The sequence below is a fragment of the Corvus brachyrhynchos genome, unplaced genomic scaffold, assembly GCF_000691975.1.
Source record: "Corvus brachyrhynchos isolate BGI_N302 unplaced genomic scaffold, ASM69197v1 scaffold188, whole genome shotgun sequence".
NCBI classification, from domain to species: Eukaryota; Metazoa; Chordata; class Aves; order Passeriformes; family Corvidae; genus Corvus; species Corvus brachyrhynchos.
The window spans coordinates 1,038,347-1,059,859 of NW_008239647.1; the positions used below are offsets into that span (position 1 = coordinate 1,038,347).

General features: G+C 35.0%; 1 protein-coding gene across 3 annotated transcripts in view; it reads left to right on the forward strand.

Moving 5' to 3' along the window:
• Positions 1–21,513, forward strand: part of KIF6 (kinesin family member 6) — a 156,859-nt gene that overhangs the window by 23,273 nt on the left and 112,073 nt on the right. For all 3 annotated transcript variants that reach the window (XM_017742350.1, XM_017742349.1, XM_017742348.1), the window contains 3 exons: positions 4,868–4,997; positions 13,195–13,401; positions 17,607–17,750. In XM_017742350.1, coding sequence (XP_017597839.1) covers positions 4,868–4,997; positions 13,195–13,401; positions 17,607–17,750 — 481 coding nt within the window. The remainder of the gene's footprint in view (positions 1–4,867; positions 4,998–13,194; positions 13,402–17,606; positions 17,751–21,513) is intronic.

Consider the following 21,513-nt stretch of genomic DNA (forward strand, 5'->3'; position numbering starts at 1 on the left):
CCCCAACCTCCATTCACTGCTGGATTTAATCTCCAGCCTGTCCTGCAAGCAGAGCTGGTGGAACTGGGCAACTTTTGCTTGAGAGATGAAGGTGTTCAAATTTTTTTTTTTTTTTTTTTTTTTTTTTTTGGCACCAGATATAACACAAAAGTAAAGGTTGAGGTTATAGAACTGTTAGTCAAGAATGACTGGATTAAGTCAGAGATAACCAAGAGGTTACTGCTTTACCTGTCCTGTGGCAGGGGGCCCTCTTGCATGTGAAGGCAAAGTACATTTCGTGCTGTTTTGCCTTAGAATTACAGTCTAAACTGCAGTAATTGAGGAGCTACTTCTCAAGGAGCTCAGACAACCATTACTCAGGAGTGCTGTAGCCAGGGGAAAACAGAATCTAAATTTCAAGCCCGCAAAAAGTGATTCCCCATTTTTGTGTGAAGATTCTTTAAAGTCCTCTTTGAGAGAGAAGTGTGTAAGTTTTAGTATGATGCTGGCTGACTTTAACAAAACCACACTTTAAGCTGTGAGCTAATTAACTTCAAACATCAACAATAATACCTATCTTAATATATGTTAGTAACATGTAGAACTGTTATGTTCCATGGAGTTAGTGTGAAATACTTCCACTTCAAAACAAAACCTGTTACTGGATATTGGTTAGCTACCTCAAGTGAGTTTATACTCTTCTGTTTCTCTACTGCCCTCCAAGGGCTTTAAGAGTTACCAAATTGCTGACATGGAAAGCTAAAACAACTAGTATAATAATTGCTGTTTTCCTTAACAAAGAAGGATAAAAATAAAAAAGGCTAAAGGAATAATTTTGAACACATAGGAAATATATTTTATTCAGTCTGATTTTTTTATGCAAATAAACCTGATGCTCCTCTCCAGTCTCAACAGTCAGCCCCTTTGAATGGCTGTACCAACTATGTAATGTGGGAACTCACCACCTTCAAGAACTATATTTTCAGGGTTCTGAGAATTACCAGTATTTTAAAACTTCTCCGGTTAATAATAGTATTAGTTCGCTTTTTTTATATGAAATATGTTCTTTAAAAATTAAGAATATTCATTGTGTTACTACTGAATACCAAAGATTAAGACAATACAAAGTTTCGTAAGGTTAGACTTTTCTTTTTGTTAATGAGGAGACAGCTAAAAACAGTTTTGAACCATTTCTTCTAAGATTATGATTTTTTTAAATTACAGTTTAAGCAAATTGCACTTTAAATGTATACAATAACTTCCACATACATAATATATTGGTTATTCACATCCATATTTTATGTTGATTTGTTTCCTGAAAAAGAGTAGAATGTAAGTGAAGCCTTTCTAAGGCAACTTTTCTATAGGCATTTGATGAGTAAATTAATTCAAGACAAATTTTCTTATGAATGTCAAAGCTTATTTAACAAATATCTTCTTGTGAGTTAGATTCTTGAAGTTGCCTGCAAAGTCTAACAGAATTTGTATGTTTTGTTCTTACATGAACCACCAATCTCATTGTTTCAGTTTTGATTCTTTGTTGGATGGTGGGGTGAGGGGAGAGAGAGAGACAGTGCACAGCTTTTTCCAGCTCTCGGAAAGAAAGGCCCCACAACAAACGGCTTAATAGGGTAACCACTTTGGCAAGATGGAATAAGAGGAGGAGGAATACAGGTGGCAAGTAAATCCCATCAGGTGCTGGGTGCCCTGCATTCATGCAGCATTGAACAGAGCTTGAATGGACTTCCCCATGGCACACTGCACAGAGCAGTACAGCTCCTGGCCACAGAGAGAAGGTCTCCCTTTTGCTCTTTTGAGTATTTGTGTAATTTTCTTACAAGGAAACAGCTTCATTCTAGAATGTGCTCTCCTGGGAACTTAGTGAATTTATCCTGCAGCCAAGGGATCTGTGCAGCACAGCACAGACCTGAATGCCGCACTGTGCGTGCAGCACCTCACAGGCTGTGCCTGCTCACGTTCACTGTTACATGAATCATTAACTCCTAAATATGTAACAGTCTCCCAGTCACGTCTATAACATCCAGAACAGCCCAAATTTGTTTTTGCTGTCTCAAAACAGAATCCATTGGAGACAGTGGGAAGGATTTCCTATCACAATGTGACGTGTCAAGCAAGTCTGCACAAGCACTTACTCATCTCATAGTTCTGCCATGTCTCATAAGGAGATTATGCTCTAGGTCTCCACTTGAATGGAAAATCAAATCTGTGTGCTGTTGAAAGTTGTGCTGGTAGCTGAGTAACTTTGTAACCTTACCTCTTGAATAAGTATTGACTTTGTCCTCTGTTGTGGTATTCGGGGAGTTGTACTTCTAAAAGATCATATTTTTGGGATGATACAGAGGATGATTATCCTGACCATTCTTTCTTAAAACCTAAAGTTCCTTGCAGTTTTACAAAACATTACCTATTTGTATCTATTAATTCATTCTGTTCTTCTGGACTGACTCCAAGATGCACACTTGCTGCTTTTCTCTTTTTATCTTTTTCCTAAATTTATTATTGGCTGTGTAGTCTCCTCACAATGAAGTAGTATCACTATATCCTGCTCATGTATTGCCATAGAAGTCGTGTATCTTCATATGTTATTTGTTTGCATCATTATGTTTAATTTTTAAATGTTTATAAAGTTTTGGGATTATTTTAGATTTCTTCAATTCTAAGCCTTGGAGACTTCACAGAGTTTTTCCACTACAAGGTCCAAATTAGGGCTATGAAATTTAAAAGTTTCACTAATATAGAGAAAGCTCTATCAAAATTATTATCATATTATACATTAACTTTATAGCACTGTAAAATAAATAATTTTGTTGTCATTTTGGAACATACCCTTCTGAGGAAGTTTTGGTAGATGCCTCTAGATTTGCAAATTTAGGTTTCCATTTGGAAATATTCCTAATAGTTGCAAGGCCCTTGTATAGGAAGCTGTTGCTATTTTGTGATGTCCCCACGGTTTCCTGTCTAATACAATAATCCTCCAGAGTTTTGTATCCAAACTAATATCTTAATTTTCTGGGAATTTTTTATAATCATTGATCAAAGAGTAGACTGAAAAGATCCTTAAAAGTTTAAACACTATGCCAAATGTGCATAATAAAACAATATCATTTTCCTAAATTATAAAAATAGGTAGAGGATGCTTACCATGCAATTTCAAAATATTAAAACTAGTCAGAGTGTCATACTGTAATGAGAACCACTCTGGGCTTTAATGTGTGATGCACACAGAGATGGAATTGCAGACAGAATACAACTTGTCATTATTAAAAGTTTGACATGCAAGAGCAGAATTGTGCTCTGGGGTTTATGCTTTGAGTGAGGACGCTGAGTTTTCATTGTATTAGAAACGTCTTACACCACCACACAAAAATAAGGCTAACAGTGGGAGGCAATCATACTTGGAAAAGCAGTTGTTATGAGTACTAAAGAAGCTTTGTGTGTACTTTTACATGCAATTTTTCTTGAAAAGACTGAGTGTATTGCAATGTGTTAAAATTATTTCTGTATGTCCATTTGAATGTTTTGGCCATCAGACTGTGAACTACTCCCACAGTATCTAAGAGTAATACTAGGGAATGCTGCTTTGATGCTTGATTTGATTCTGTCAGCTTTTTGGGGGGAAAAAAAGGCAAGCAAAGCAGAACAAAACCCAATCTCTCTGGTTTTGAAGCAACTTGAAGTAATTAACGTGCAAGAACTACCTACGGATAAAAACTCAAGCCCCATACTCCCTCTTGTGGTTTATCTTGAAGAACATGAAAAAATATTTATATACATTATGTACACATATAGGTGTATATGTATAGATAGAAAATGTTATCTGTATTTATACAGAAAATAAAGGTATAGCTTAAATAAAAACATCTTCCAAGTTTTTTAAAAGTTCTAATTTGCTTGTTTTAAATTGTATCAGAACATGTAATTCACCCTGAAGAACATGTTATTCATCCTCAGATGTAGTGTACTTCCGCTTTAATAGATTCTTTTCTCTGGGAGTTTTCCAAATCCAGTGAGGCAACTACTTGGCCTCCATGTTGGATACTATAGAATGTCCCAGTTGAGGAGACCCTAATGGCTACTCAGTAATGCTAATAAAGTTTCATTCTCAGTAACCATTTCAAAAGGAAGAAGATTCTTATTTTAAAGGACTATTTAAAGAAGCGAAAAGGATTTTCAGTAATATTTAGCAGGTCTTCTGGACCTTTTGCCATATCCTTGCTACTTGCATCCAATTTCTTTCTGGGAACTTTAAGTCCTATAGAAGTGGAACTAAGAATATTTCTAACAGTGGGAATAAATAAAAACATTCTGTTTGCTTGCTTTTAATTTAAGAAAGGGATAATTTACAGTTGTAGTTACTACCACTTAAGAAGAATGAAAAGAGAAACAATCTTGATAAATGCAAAGTTATTAGAAACATCTTGACTACAGATGTGTTGATGCTGAAATATTCCATGTCTATTTGTACATCAAAATTATGGTATGCTTTATGTATCATCTGTACTTGGTAACAGCAAACAAACCCCTATGTATTATTTGTTTGTGATGATGCATCTAACCTCTCTCTTGAGATTTTACTATATCTCAAGAAATAAAAATCCCAAAGCTTTCTCTAAACCTTACAGTTTTCTTATATTCCTTTTCTATGTGAAGTTTCATAATAATGGAGGAATTTCATAATAAAAATGAGGTGGCAGTAAAAAAAGAAATTAACACTTGCTTTAATGTGTATCATTTACGTTTTTAGTTCTTTCATTATGATTGCATTTGGGTTTTAGATTTCACCTTTTAGGTGCAATCAAAATGAAAGTATGAAATAATATCACGTTAAAACTCTAGTTTTCATTTGTTGTTTTTATTTTCCATGTAGAAAAGTTGCAATAATGGAAGACTCTGATCAAAACATTCATCTGAAAAACTTGTCTCTTCAGCAAGCAACCAATGAAGAGGAAGCCTTAAACCTACTCTTCCTGGGGGACACCAACAGAATGATTGCTGAGGTGAGATTTGCTGTTTCAAATCTTTCTTAATACCACCAGAGTTAAAATGGTCAAAAACCTCTCTCCTCCTCTCTCAAATAAGATGTATATTTTTGGAAGTTCTTGGAGATAGATTAGTATCCTCTTTTTGAGTATATTTCCACAGTGAAATTAAATAACTGTTTCTCTGATGATAGCTTTCCCTAGTGGAGCTGATTGGTGGTTCTTGATGTCATAACCTACTGAAATTCAAACAAGTAGAATACAAAAATTCTTGTAAACTACAGACTGACTTTTGAATGTGGCATGTATCAGACATGTAAAGATAAGAAAACAGGGTCTTACAAAGCACTGTCAAACATTCCTACTGAAGTTTTTTCCCTGGAAGTGTTCAACGTCAGGTAGAATGGGGTCCTGAGCAACCTGTTCCAGTGGAAGGTGTCCCTACTCATGGAGTGTGATGGGGTTGGGAGGTTGGAATGAGATGATCTTTAAGGTACCTTCAAACTCAAACCATTCTATGATTCTATGATTAAGCACTAAATTGCCTTTGAAGTATTTAATATAAGTCCCCTCTTTTTTTCCTGCTTATTGCATAAGCACATGGTGTTATGTGTAACAAAACAACAAACAAAAAAACCAAAACAATCCTTCCCCCCAAACCAAACAAAAAAACTCCAAACCAACCAAATAAATAAAAGATCCTCACCAAAAATCAAACCCCCAGATGATAGTTCAAAGGAAATTCAAAATAAATATGTGCCAATATTCAAACATAAGCATGTTTTTATTGATTCTGAAAAATTCAAATGAAATGTTTCTGTATCCGACATCTGTAAGGTTCTTTTTTTCCCTCATGCTTGGATATGGAATGTAAATATAAAAAGTGTATTGTATAATGTGAGCACTATCAATGTGTCTTTACTACAATACAGTTAACTCTCTTTTAGAACTTTGTGGGTTTTCTTCCTTTGTAGTTCCAAAAGGATATATCATAAATCATTAACAAGAAAGACACTTAGAGTATGTGAATAGTCAGGTAGTTCTGTGTTCCTGCTGGATGACTACGTGCACCTGGACACAGGGGAAGAAGCATTTGATTACAAAACATAAATAGGCAACCAAAGTGTTTGTTCTCTTTCTCAAGGATGACTATTTCAATGGTTACATTTTGAGAGATGGGAATATGTTAAGGCAAGAGATAATCAACATAAGAGCTTCTCATAAACCTGAGCATTGAGGCAAGGAACTGCTTGATGATATTGAAATAGAAAAATTGGTATCGTGTGAAGGAGAGGAACTTGACAAAGCATAATAGAGGAGACAAGGGTTAATCTAGAGAGCTAAAAAACAGGACTTATGGCATAAAACATAACTTCTCTGGAGATCCATATTTTTAAATCTTGAGTTATGATAATACTTTCTGACCTCTGAAGATTAGAACCCTCTTAAGTAAACTTTAAAGAAAAAGACACAAGATTAATGAACCTAAATAGAAAAGAAAGTAAAATAAATGCTTGAATCATCTTTTTTAATGAAGAAGAGTTTGGCTGTGGAAAAACTCAGGTGACTGTCATGGATCACATTTGGGATCTGTAGCCTCTAAAATTGCAATCTAATGCTTTAACCCTGAATAACTCTTCTTTGAAGAGTGACTATTTAGAAAATAAGAATTACAATTTAATTTTTGCATTGCCTATGCTAATGCAGTCTAACTTGTGGTTTGAGGGCTGCATTTTCCCCTCATCACTGATTGTGCTAAAAAAAAGTCATCACAATATTAAAAGTACTTTATAGGCAACATTCATTCATTCATTCATTAAATGTCAGAACCTAAGGGAACACTTACAACCGAATGCTTCTTTCCCACACTAACTATATAGCCCAAGACAAGGAAAAGAAAGGAAACCAATCTAATTTGTGCAGGATTGCTTTAATAGACAGTGTAGGACTGGTCCTTTGCTCTAGTTTTGATGTGTACTACAAGTTGTGTAAATGGTAAGTTGGAAGACATTTGTGCACAGACAATTCATAATGTAAAAATCCAAATAGGAATTTTTTGTCTCATATTTTGCTAGAGAGAAACAGGCAGAGATCAAAACCAAAAACTGAGTCTTTTGTTGGCAGCTCTGCTGAATGTAAGGAGTCGAATTTTGTTTGTTTTCCAACAAAGCAGTTTCTCGTTACATTTGAATACATAAGAATCTGCAGCAACAGCTTATAAAATCTGAACTGTTTTTTTATTTTTTTTATCTGTTAAAACAATTTTATGATTTCAGTATCTGATATGCATGCTGAGGATTTGAAAATCTAATTTGCAATGTAAGCAGTTGGTAGCAGCAACATCTGAAAAAGCTCCTGTGTGGGAATAAGTGTTTGGCCATTTAGGCAGTGTACTCAAACAATTTTATTTTGGTATACTATTAATATATCTTCAGCTGAAGAGGTCTTTTCTAAGTTCTTGTGATGAGAATCGCATATGACCCCTGTCTTCTGAAATAACACGCCTAAACCTCTGTGATTTTGAGAATTCTTAGGGATTTTAGTATTTCTCTTAAATCAGCAGAGTAAGGTAGCCTCCCAAGGATGCACAGCAATTTCAAAACTGTAAAATCATTTTCTGGGATTAGTACATCTGAGCACTGCAGTTGAATGTAGAGTTAGAATTTATTTTTCCTCTAATGAAAAAGTACATTGATTTAATGAGGAAGGAAATATTTTAGTGCATGGTTTTATACCTATAGCACTCCATTTTTTAAATTTGAGATACAGTGTATACTACACAGAATTTGTTCCATCATTTAAAATGTTTGAAATACACTTGGGGCAATCAGTAAGCTTTTGGCAATTTTAAATATGTTTATTTCAAGAAAGAATTAAACTTAAAGGTTTAAGGATAGCTGTGGGGACTGACTTGTGACCTCTGAATTGAACTAAATCTATTTGTATTTATTGTACGTTAGTATTCTCATGATTTAGAAAGTCACTGATAGTGTTTGACTGATTTTTTTATTGGGTGAAATAGAAAAAATAGGATTTGAGTGTGTGAGCATATGAGATTAAATGTCACTTTTGACAAAAATGCATGGTGCTGCTGTCCAGAAGAAATTGAAACTTTCTGCTTTCCTAGGTTCTTCATTGGTCAATTGCTAATTTATTTCCACTCCAACAGATCTGTTATATTGTAATATTAGCACCAAATGGCATCATCATTTCAGTACAGGTGCTTTCATTTCCATGTGTGGTAAAAAAATCACTGGTCATGCATACTACTTTGAATCATCCTTAAAATGCTTTGGGATTTATATGGATAAAAGGCACTATATAAAATAAGGTTTAATAATATCTTCACCAGGGAATATTAATTATTTTAAAAGTTACCTGAGTTTAGAACTTACCATGGCCTAACTGTGAAGTCGTAGTAAATATGGAAAGATAAAGTATTGCTCTCAGGAAGTGATTGCACCTATTCTGATCCTTATGTTTTCATAGCAACAGTTTTTCAATTTCAATTACGACAAGTGTACCTAAGTGCAACTGAGGAGCCCCTTCACCTGTACCATATTATTTAGAAAGTAAACTAAAGACATGTTAAGGTCTTTCTCATCTACCAGATATAAAGACAGGTACCTCCTTCAATTTATGTGCTCTTCCTTATAGCATCTTTCTGTTGGGACTGGTGGAGTTTATATTAATTAGACAGAGATATCCCTCTGAACTGTGGAATGACTGTAGCTGTCAGAACATCTCCCTGCAGATATCCCTCTGATTGTAGCATGAGTTCAGAGAAAATTGATTTGGTATCAATGTTGGATACTATCAGTACTTTTTTTCCCCCTTGCTCTTCTTTGAAAAGTTCAAAAGCAAAAAAACCTTAAGAAGAAAAAGAAACACTCCTTAAAAGAAAATTTTGTACCTTTTCACTGAGACATTCTCTCAAAAAACTCTGAACACTCTGAATCAGCTTTTCTTTATGCATTGGCTAGTGACTAATTCATTCGTAAAGGAAAACTGTTCTTCTGCTGTCTAAATATTTTGATTCAAGGAAGAAAAGATTCCACTGGAACGATATAAGTTGCCAGGTGGAGGTGGTTTGCAATATGGCCTGAACAACTCCATTTATCACTGGCAAAATTGTTTTGTTCCCATGGTCCTGAACTCTTTTCATGTATTTTCTCTGTCAGAGTGTTTTGGCAGCCATAATCAACACATTATTCTTCCAGGTAGTAGCAGCTTCTGTTAGTCCAGAGCCGATTTTCAAACAGCTTTTCATATGTCTTTGTCCCATTTAAGAAGCTTTCTCTTTCTCAGGTCCTCAACTATTAAGAACTCCATTTAGACCAGTAGCATCCATTTCTGGCTATTATTAGTCAAAACATTTATAATAGAAGCTGCAACAAATAAAAGGTTTGGGAAATACATAAATTCCTATATAGGGAAGAATTCCTGGAGTGTTTTGCTGACTTAAGATAGGTAAGAATTAGATTAAGATGGACAGCTTAGGTTCCAGCAAGTTTTTGTATGTTTCTTGACCTTGTATTCCTTGAAAGAAACATTCAACTCAGAGGCTTCTTCCAGTATGACTGTGCTGTAGATTCTCATTCAAGTAGAAGCCTCCTTCTTTTAACCTTTGTATAAATAGATGTAGTAGTTAAAGTCACAAAGTTTCTATACAATTTATTTAATTTCAGCAAACACAGGTATATTTTTGTCCTGGAATAAAACAAGCCTGGCTAGTATGGCTTGAAATACACCTTGTACATATTTTCCATGATCAAATGAAACACTGATGCTTTACCAAGTCATGATCCTAAATGTTATTGAATTTGTCCTTTACCATGCCACAAATGGGCAGCAACAGATGACCTGGCATTAAGTCCTTTGTAGTGTTCACATGATATTACAAAGCATCTAAAGTCTGCTTATGTGGTTCATGATGTCACAGAATTCCTGGAAAAAATTATTTCTTTGTAAGTAACTGCAGCTCATCAGTTGTTCTATATATAACTCTCACAATAGCAACCATCTGTGAGAACCAGGCCACTCCCCTCTTTCTCTTTTTTTCTTCATCACATCAAATTAGTGTGAGGATGATTTCATATACATATGGTTTGAATACTGCTAACAAAGCCAAAATGAACTCCGAAAACCACTAAAGGAGCATTTTAGTAGTCTCTGAGACACTGTCCAGAAAATTTTGTTTCTGTTTTCAAACTCTCTAAGCAGATGAATGGTGATACTCAGAAGCTGCATATGTAAGATAAGCAATAACCAAACAGAAAAAGGGCTTGTTTTTGGACTGGAGATGCCAACAAGTCATCATTTCTGTTGTGTGCTTTGCATCTACTTGTGTGGTAAAAGTAGAAAAGTATGGGGGGATTATGCAATTAACATTCATTATTGCATCCCATTTAACAGTTTAAATTTTTATTGCTTTATGCTTTCTGCAAGAGTTCTAGCAGAGCTTCCTATATATGGGAACTGCAAAGCAGAGAGAGAATCATACTGGAAAAGGGAGTCTTGGCGTCTTGATTAAACCATGGTTCTACTCTGAAGAAGGACTTCACAGAAATATCAGTTTGGGATTCTAGCCAACGACTTCCAGATCACCTACATTCATTTTTTCATTTACATGAGTAAAAGAAACTGTGGAGAGAAAAGCAATGGAATTTCTAATGACTAGTCCAGCCAAATCTACTTGGAACACACAAAATAAGGTCGTGGCTGGTGTATTGCAATAGACAGTAAAAGCCTAGAGCAAATATTGCCCTGTGCTTTTGGAACTCAGAGCCCTGAAATTATTTTCTTTCATGATCTGAATTTTTTTTTGCCTCTGTTGGCATTAAATGGGTCTGACTAAAAGCACATTTTTAAATACATGAGGTTTTGCTGCAGTGTGAAACTGAAGTTTGCGTAAGAATACTTATTCAGAAGTATGATGATTTCTTCAGCTTCTTTCATAGCAATGTTTGCTTTGTGCTTCCACCGCTGGACCTGACTGATATTTGATCTGGCTTAGACTTGTCTGCAGTATAGTGTGACTGATGCCATGTCTGTAGTGCAAAATATCCCTTAATATCAGTTCTGTCAAGGAGAATGTCCTTAAAATGAATTCTGTTGTGGATTTTGAGCTGGAAGAAATAAAATATCCAGTCCTGCTTCACAGAGCTGCAAATAATAAAATCATAGCTGTCCTAGTAAAATAAGTGAAGTTGGCTCTGATTATTCATGGAATCAGAATTGCTGAATAAAGTACATTTTCACAGCATATAACTTTTCCTTAGTGTAACTGCATTTTAAGTAAGTTTCGGAGTATTTTCTTGCTTGACACCTTTCCCTCAGCCTGTTTATTTTCATTCCAGCACTACAAATCACTTCCCCTTCATTTGCCCAGCCTCACCTCTGAGGACAGCATAGCATGTGACTGCACTCTGATGCTCATTTCACAGGATCATGAATTATAAAATTCTTCATCTGTATAAAATAATAATCAAAATTCTTTTCCCTCTCCCTCTGAGCTTGCCTTTATTAGGTAAAGCAGCCCAAAAGAAAATAGTGCTAGGACTGAAATTTCCTTACAGAATTTTCACCACCATACAAGTGTATGCTATTCCTGCACACTACCTACTTGTTCTCCTGCTGTATGCTGCCGTTTTCTGTATTCTATCACAACTGTTTTCTACAGCTGTGCTGTGGCTGAATCAAGAAACTGATCCAGGTTAAATATCTATGGTTTGCAGTCTTTTTTTTTTTTTTTTTTTTTTTGCTGGATCAGTTCCCAAAACCAATTTCATTGTGCTGGCACTATTAAGGCTGGAAAAAAAAAAAAAAGGAAGCTGAAATGGAGACAATTGAACCAAGTGGTATAGCTGTCCATATTATTCCTGTTAAAGGACCATTCACCTTGCAGTCTTTCTGTTAAGAGCTGTCCTTTCTGGATTAATAAGACAACATCTTCAATACCTGCAATAGGCAGGCCATTTTACCATCTACAGTGTTGCATGCTAAAGCAGACTGTGTGAAAAAAAGCAGTATCTTGGTATAGCTGGGCTGAATCACAGGATATGCCTACATTAAAAGTTACTCCAGAATAACAGAGGAATGAAGTAGAGCCAAGAGATTAATGTAAACAGTGTAACCAGGATTTTTAAATTACTTTTTTTTCAGCAGCTACAAATAAATATAGATTTAGTTGCTAACTCAATAATATTGATTTATGATTTTACTAGTCTATATTTCTGCAGTCAAGCGTTTATGTCATGAAAATAATGTAGTCATACTTGTTACAGTTTATGAATAAAAATACTATCTCTATGCTAAGCCTTTAATCTCCATATATAATCTAAAGCTTTAGCTATTTATGAAATGACGGTAATGAGGAATTATTTTTGATTTAAGTTTCTAACAATACCTTGATACAACTAAACAAAAGGTGCTTTAGATGCTGAAAGATATTTTGTATGTTTTTTAAGAAAAATGCATGTGTGATGGCATATGGTCATTTGAAATCTAAAGTTAAATAACTGAGAGCTGTTTAAAATTTTCAGTTCCACATTTTAAATACATTGAGAAAACCTCTGAAATAATGCTAAGACTGAGCATTTCTAAAAGCTGACGAAGAATATCCATGTGTTAAGGAAGTGTGGCTGTAGTTATTCCCAAAAAATAAATATTTAAAGCCAAACATTTTATGAAAACTCTTGTCATGCCACCTAAAAATATGGTACTGATTTTGCCAAGTAAAATTTTTTAATAAAAGTAAAAATGGAAAAGTTTAAAGCCTTATAGGAAGTCCTAGTCCTAGTTACACTGGTATCTACCTATCAGGAAAAAACAAGGAAGAATTGGTGCACCAATGGGGAAATTAATAACTTCTCGGGGATCAGGAGTTAGTAACTTTCCCTCCAGTCAAGGTGCCCTTTTCCAGTATTCCTCACATAGTAAGGCCACTTGCTTTGCTGATGTCCTCAATGTTACAGTATTTTGGAACAACCTTGATTCCTTGCAGTACAATTTGTCCAGATTAAAGTTATCCAAATATTTTTCCAGAATGTGAATGGCAGGTGAAATCCTTTTGGGGTTTTTTTGCGTATTTATTACATGTCCAATAGATAAAAAATTGGATAGATGATTTCAGTTGCCAGATTATTGAGCTATAAAAAGCTAATTTTATTTATCCACTAAACAGTGAGAGTTCTTTTTCTTCTTATCATTGTAGACACCAATGAATCAAGCCTCAAGCCGATCTCACTGCATTTTCACTATTCACATCTCCAGCAAGGAACCTGGATCTGCAACTATCCGACACTCCAAGTTGCATTTAGTGGACCTTGCTGGTTCAGAACGTGTTGCAAAGACTGGAATTGGAGGTCACTTACTGACAGAAGCCAAATATATCAACCTCTCATTACATTATTTGGAGCAGGTAAAATTGAAATAGAGTAAAAGATTTCTTCCTTTACTACATTCCTGATTAACAACGTGCAATGTTTTGGGAAACTGGATTCCAATATTCACTTAGGATATATTTCACAGGGTTTTTTTAATTATTGACTTGATAGGTCTTCCTTTAAAATAAAATATTTTAATTTAGGGAAAACTTAATAATTAAGCAGTAAAGTTATAGTTGATATACAGGGTAGTATTTCCAAAATAGTGTTCTTGTTTTCTTTGGAATACTAAAGATATTTACAAGACTTCAGCTATATTTCTCCTAAAAACGTTCTTTGTTATCTTCTTCCCCTTCCACAGCTGGGATCAGGATGTATCACTAAAATGGAAGCATTTGGGTTTTATTTGGTTCAAGCATTGTAATATGGTAAATAATTAGGCTCTCTGTCATGTGTTGTTTTATTCCTCTACCAATTCAAGTATTTGATCTTTTTGAGACAGAAGTTATCTTTGGTAATGTATTTATGGAGTGACAACCATAATTGGATTTATACCAATAGAACTCATAGAAATAATAGTAAAAATAATAATAATAATAAATGTCCAGAAATCTTTGTCATTCAGCTGTTGTTACTAAAAAGATTTAGCCTCTTTATTTAAGGTATACTAAAATTCCTAACCTCCTTTCACTGTTGCTTCTTATTTTTCCTCTTTGGAAAAGGCAAATATTGAGAAAATAGATTACTCCTAACTAATCTTATTTATTTAAAAAAAAAATTACTTAAGACAGCAGCAGTGAATGGAAACTTTGGAGATAAAGATTTCCAGTAGAAGGATTTGGTTAATTATTATTATTCATATGTGTTTTAAAATAATTAGATAAGTATTGATTCATTTAGTAAAATTAATTATTTTAGTGTTATATTTTTAAAAATATTATTATGGCTTTAATATATATCTCTCTCTTATCGACCATGATGTTTTACATGTTTGATGTTTATGATGCTTACCAAGTTAAGGTAAGAAACACTTGGCAATGAATTAAACCTCTTTCGTGAATGCTGTGCTATTAAGTTGGAATCACTGAAGATTTTCAAATGTCCCTTTCAGACCTCACACCTGTAAGAGAAATTAATTTCTTCCTGAGACTGAATATATAATGTTTTTTTCACAGTACAGCAAACACTGTTCCTGTTCCTAGAAATTAATTTCTTCGGGGATTCTGATGGAGGATACAGCTTTTTTTCCTAAGGCTTCTTTAAAAATTTTTATGTACAAATATAGCATGTCTGTGAGGTTGTCATTTAGGGAAAAAATAAGGGGGTTAGGGAGAAGAAAAAAGGCTTAACTCTAAAATTAAAATCTGTGCTTTTTAATTTACATTACAGTATATGTGCTATTTAGTAAAATATACAGTTGAGGAATTCATTAAACCTGAAAATTTTGTGGGTGTGTGTATATGAACATTCTTTAGAATTCTGATTAGGAAATATAACTGTTCTACTTGCTGGGAAGAATATTTTTCATTTTTGTGGTGTTCTTCTGTTAACAAAAACTGATCTCTTGGATTTCATTTAATTTATGATCAGAGATATTTCAGTGTCAAAAGAAGAAGCTGAGGTACAGCAGGTGGCAGTCAGTCATTTACTATCACATTGAATTTTTTTCATACCCCTTATTTGTTTAAATTTTACCTTGAAGAAAAATGTCTGTATTTGAGTTGTACTCAAGGGGAGTGACAAGGATCAGTGACTCTAAAATTGACATCTTCAGAATCTAGAAATTATACTCAGGATCCCTTCTTATTTATTGTATGATTTTTTTCTTTTTATTTAGAAGGGAAAAATATTTTGTCATGCAAGCTTTAATTCCTATTTTAGAGAAATACAGTTGGAAATAACCCTTTTGGATTCTGTCTGGGATTGTATATCAATAGAAATGTTTTATAATATTGAATAAAAGACCACCAAAGACAATAAAAATATCTTTTTATTCAGTGGGAATTGAACCATTCAATCCTGACCTTGCAGTGATTAACATTAAAGTGCACAAATCCCTCAAAATCAGCTTATTTAAATTCTCAACTATTTAGTTATCTACTGGTGGTCTAGTGTTGATTTATGCCATTTTGAAATACTTTTCACAGTAAAATAGTCACGAAAATTGATTTGTGTCAAGACGACAATGGGAACACAGTTTTGTGTTAGCACACTTGGTCTACTTGTTAAATATCCGCAGTGTGTTAAAAAGCTCTTCAAATAAATCCACTACACTTTTACTCCAAGCGGCCTCTATGTCTAGAGAAAAATGAGGATGGTTTCATGCAGCTGATCTAAAATGACAGCAGGAACTTAGAAGTCCCTACTACCATATCTAGGTAGCTTTATTTGTCTGAGAGATGTAGTAGCATGTTCTGGAATTACAACTGCAATGTAGCTGTGCATATGTAGATATTCCCTTATGATACAAACATAGCGGATCCTGGACCAAATTTAGAGTCACAAATTAACAGTTAAACTGCCTTGTGATTTGACACTATAATGGAATTATTTCCCCAAAATAACAGAGTACAATGTTCTCACTGCTTTAATGAATATGTTTGTTTACTGTCATTTAACATGTGTTCCATTTAGGGAATGTTGACAGACTTGATCCATTACTGAATGGTTGCTGCCCATATTTACCAAAAAGGGTTTGGTTTTTTTTGGTTTTGGGGGGAGTTGGTTGGTTGGTTGGTTGGTTGGTTGGTTTTCTCTGTAAGGACCAGAGCTTAAGCTTCTAAACTCTACTAGAAATGGGAAGTGGGATGAGAAACATAAAAGATGACCTCTGAAGCAGGCATATGGCTTCAGAGCATGTGATAAACTAAATAGCAAGATATAGGTGTACCTGACAGCTCTGTTTCTGCAAGTGATGCACCCCAAAATCCCCATCTCTTGAGGATTCTCTGAGAGCATGTTTTGGCTGCCTGACGACATGAGGTACTGGTGCAAATCTGTTCCTTGCACAAAGGATGTGTATAGAAACAGGGACTCCTGGGTGCACTTCAGATCATGTCAGAACCACTTGTGAGTCTTGCGCTTTCCTTTATGCTTACCAGTGTTTCCACATGTGTCAGTGGAGTTGAGAGTGAATGTACTTGCTCTACACAATTATGATTCGTATAGGATGCAACTTTACCAAAAGTGCCAAGAGTTCTGACAGCAACTAGGCCTTAAAGTGGTTTGTTTGACCCACTCAAAATGAAAATTTCTGCTTTAGTGATATTATTAAGTTTAGAACTACAAGTACTGTGTCTCTCAGGGCTGCCAGTGTAAGATTTATAGTTTTAACTTTTAACTTTCTGAAGACCATTAAGAGAAACTAATGCCACAAAAAAGTTGCTACTAAATTTTCTAAAATAGCAATTTTTGTAAATGTAGTATGAACAAAATATACACTGGTATGTAACGTTTATTAAAGAAAAACCAACTCCTAATCATTTAGGAGAGCTAGCACATGTATAGCTACAGTATTTCAGTACAGTACTTGGCCACATAAGAGTTCAAATCTTTTATATCACAGGACATCATGGGATAATCTAGCTTTTTATTTAATAATAATTAGATCCCATAATGTAAACAGCTGAGGAGGGAAACTGAGAATAGTAGGTGTACAATTTCCTTTTTGGCCAAGGCATATATATTCTAAACTGAGTCATTTCTTTCCAGCAGTACATTGTAATCATGCACCCTTTTATTTGTGCTTTGCTTTCCAAGACATTTTCTCAGAAATAAATGTATTGGCCTATCTAAGAAGCATGTGTTTCAAGAATGTGTAATTTTTAAAGCATGCTTTAGCAAATTTTGAGGAAGTTTTTACTTTAATACTGTCCATATTTTATTGTTATGGCAGAAAAAATTATGAGGAAGATTTTCAGTGAGTTCCTCCATCTTAGGAAAACTTGTGGGTTTGAGTTTATCGTGTTCAGTTTCCAAGTTGCTGAGAGACTATAAGGTTAGGATATGATAAAATTTAATGTATTTGGTCTTTCAGGTCCAGCTCCTACAAAGACGTATAAAAATGCTGAAATTTAACTTGGAATTCTTTCAATAAAGCCAGTGGGTTTACAGCTAACTGGGTGCATAAGCATAATTTTGTTGTGTCAGAAGTTCCTGAGCAGATTGGTTTTTCTGTTTGTGTGTCAACCATTAATAGACATATAAATGTAAAAGTCTTTTTTTTTTGCTGTTGTTTCAGGTAATAATTGCCCTTGCAGAGAAAAACCGGTCCCACATTCCTTACCGAAACTCTATGATGACCTCAGTGCTAAGAGACAGCCTAGGAGGAAACTGCATGACTACCATGATAGCAACACTTGCTATGGACAAAAGAAACATAGATGTATGCCATTTCTCTCTATCTTGAACAAAAATCTTGTCCCTTCTCTATAGATACTGCTCTTTTGATTTTTAGTATAGATTACAATTCTAGTGTGTAAGCTTTTATTCTTATCTTTTTAAAAGAACATTTTAATTTTATTTCCAGAAGATAATTTTATCAGTGGAAATTGCTGTAGGATATAGACAAATCCTTTAGGAAATAATGCTTTTCTCTAAGTAATCTCAAGTCAAGTAGCAGTTGGGAAATTATTTGCACCTAGTAATGAACTACTCCTTTTTTCAATTTACTGATTTCCTGATGAATAAATGTTTGAGTTATAGAAGTGCATTTCCACTGAAAACCTTGGCAGGACTTCTGTTAGACTTCTTTGGAGTCAAGATTTCATAGAGTATGGTAGACAAATGGAGAGTTCACTAGGAGAGAAAGGGAATTGGGTGGAGTAGTTTGGGATTTATGGAAATTTTTCAAATACTTTTGTGTCCTTTTACCAGTTTCCTGCACTGGAATTATATGTAGTGATGTTTTCTTCTTTTTGTTTACAAACAGGTCTGTAGTTTTTATCAAAGGGTTGTAGTGAATGGGGCTACATCTGGCTGGAGACTGGTCTGCAGTGATGTTCCTCAGGGTTCAGTTCTAGGGCCAGTTCTGTTCCATGCATTCATCAATGAGTTGAATGTCCCATTAGCAAGTTTGCCGATGATACCAAACTTGGAGGTGTTGTTCACTCTCTTGAGGGACAGGAGGCCTTGCAGAGGTTTTCAGATAGATCGGAGCATTAGGCTATGATTATTGAAATGAAATTTAACAAGGGTTCTGCACTTACAGTGGAGTACTGCCCAACACGAGCATCATTTGGGAGACGAGTGGCTGGAAAGTAGTCCTGCAGAAATGGATCCAGGGGTGCTGGTCAGATGAGCAGTGAGCCCTGGCAGCCAATAGGGCACCACATCCTGGGGTATTCAAACACAGCACAACCAGATCAAAAGAGGTGATTATCCTGCTGTTTGCCGTTCTGACCTTGAGCATGGCAAACAGCAGGATAATCACCTCTTTTGTGTGAGTGTGCAGTTCTTTTTTGACTGTGCATTTCTGGGCCTCACAGGTTGAGAAGGATGTGAACGTCCTTGAGTGCAGCCAGAGGAGGAAAACAAAGCTGGTGAAAGGCTGGAAAAAATGTCCAGTGAGGAGCAGCTGAGGAATTTGGGTTTGTCTAGTTTGGAGCAAAGAAGGCTGAGGGTGATCTCATTGTTCTCTACTTCTCCCTGGGGGAAAGTAGAGAGGGAGATGTTGAGTTCTTCTCCCTGTGACGGAATGTATGGGAATAGTTCAAAGCTGCACCAGGTGAGGTTCAGGCTGGACATTAGGAAGCATTTCTTTGAGAGGATGGTCAAACACTGGATCAGGCTGGAGAGGTGGTTGATGCCCCAAGCCTGTCAGTGTTTAAGAGGTGTTTGGACAATGCCCCTAACAATGTGCTTTAACTTGGTCAGGCAGTTGGACTTGCTGATCATTGTAGGTCCCTTCCAAGTGAAATAGTTTCGTCTATTTTATTCTAAAATATGTACCAATGTGAATACATAGAACACTGCTCAAAGCCATTTATAATCTATTTATTTCCTTATTTTCTTAAGATTAAAGCATTCTAATATGAATAAACAAGAAAAGAAAAACTATTTAATCTAAGACTGTTTTCTGAAATACAGTGGAAAGCATTATACTCAAACCATACTTCATCTAGTTACAGATTTTTTCTTTAGGAAACTGGACTTTGCTGTTAAATGAAAACATATTGTTTAGACTTGCAAACATGTAATTATGCAAGCATATTGTCTGGTAACAAATGTGGCTGGGTACATTAGTTAATTTTATTTTAAGCTCCTTGAGATCAGAACCCTTTCATATATCAATTCTCAGGTGTGTGTATCTCACATTGTGTTCTAGATATTATTTTGGAAATATTTAGACCAAGCAATTATCCAGAATAAGCTATTGACAGTTTTCATGTTCTTGCTTTAACGTACACAATCTACACAACAGACCTTATTCTTCGGTCCTCCCAAAAATTAGAAAAAAACAAAATACCTTTCTTGCTCCCCAAAATCTGATATATCCTAATAATATAGATGGATGATAAGCTAATATGTCCGAGTAAAATAAATGGATGATAAATTAATTCCTAATCATTAGAAATGCCAGAATCAGGATAGCTGCATGAGTCATTATTCATAGTTATGTTAGATTTGCATGTTGGTTTGTTTTTTCCATTGGTTATACATTTCATTCACAAACAATGCACAAGACAGAGCTACCCCCAGTATGAATTGAAGTTGTATAATAAAAGCCACTTGCTTAGGGACCTAGTGTTGTTTCTTGTAACAAAGCAGAGAATTCAGAGTAAGAAAGGGCACTCCTATGAAGAAGCCAAATAGATGATTATCCTAGAGAACTAGATTATATTCCTACTTCTACCAATGAGTTTGTACAGAATTTCTTGGATCACTACATCACATTTTTTTTGCTAGTTTTGTGGAGTGCTTGGATGAAGATGTTGATTCTGTATTGTAGATAGGTTAATATAGCTGTAACTGAAGCGGAATGGAAGCTGTTTTGAACAGCATGTCATAGAATGACAACAAATGAATATAATTTTTTTGGTACTTTTGACTTCAGTTTCCATTCTGTTAAGTATAATCATTCCACACACTTGCAGCAAAGAGTATTAATCGATTAATTCTTATAAAGTCCTGAGGTGCTGTGATGATAAGCATGGTAGAAAAATGATTAGGAAATTAGATGTCTGACTTGATTACCATTTTGATGGCATAGAATAAACAAATTGTAAGCTAACATATTGAACAGCGAGAACTGGATTGATTAGCTACTCATTAATTTAACATATGCTGCACACTAAATAAGGCAAAGAGATCTAGTGGAAATGCAGTATGTGTACTGTACATATAACTGTATTTACTATATGTATAGAACCTAATTAAAATCACATTGGCTGATCGTCATTGCACAGGAACAGCAGAGGCAGACATAGAGCCCAACTAATACTGTGTGCAACTCTCTTAACTGTAAGGTCTTCCTTTCCTTTGATCCTCTGTGTATATATTCTGTCTTTAGCAAGAAATATCTTCCCTTATTCAGATACTGAACCTCCATGCACTTAAAGAGACAGAAGTCATGTGGAAAAAGAAGTGTATGAACATAACATTTAAACTGGTATTTTCTTACATTGGAGGACTGAAAACTACAGAATTACTTTGATTATGAAAATAAATTTTGTAACAGTAGTGAATTAATTTAGGGGTTATGTATAAATTCTCTTTTAGATGCAGGCTGCCACATCTCATAAAATTTTATCATACAGTTTCTCAAACATCATTTGAATTTCTAAGACTACTGCCTAATATTCTATGTTTTATTATTTGACCTAACTGTAGACAGTTGCTGGGTTTTTTTTCATTAAATATGTAAGTTTTTTAGGAGGGTCTGGCATTTAAATGTCAGCTGATTGCGAATGAGGGAACAATACTTATAAGGATCTTTGATTTCTTTCTGTGCCTAGATGGAAGTACACACTGGCTGTCACAGAGTTTCCCCAACCAACTCAGTCTTGTATCTTTCTTTTTTTCTGCCTTCCCTTCCTGCTGCTCCCCATCTTAGCTCAGGTGACAGATTTTTGTCTGGTATCATAGTTCCCGTGTACACCTCCTAGTTCCAAGTCTCCTGGCTTGTTTCTCAGTGGTCTTGGACTTCC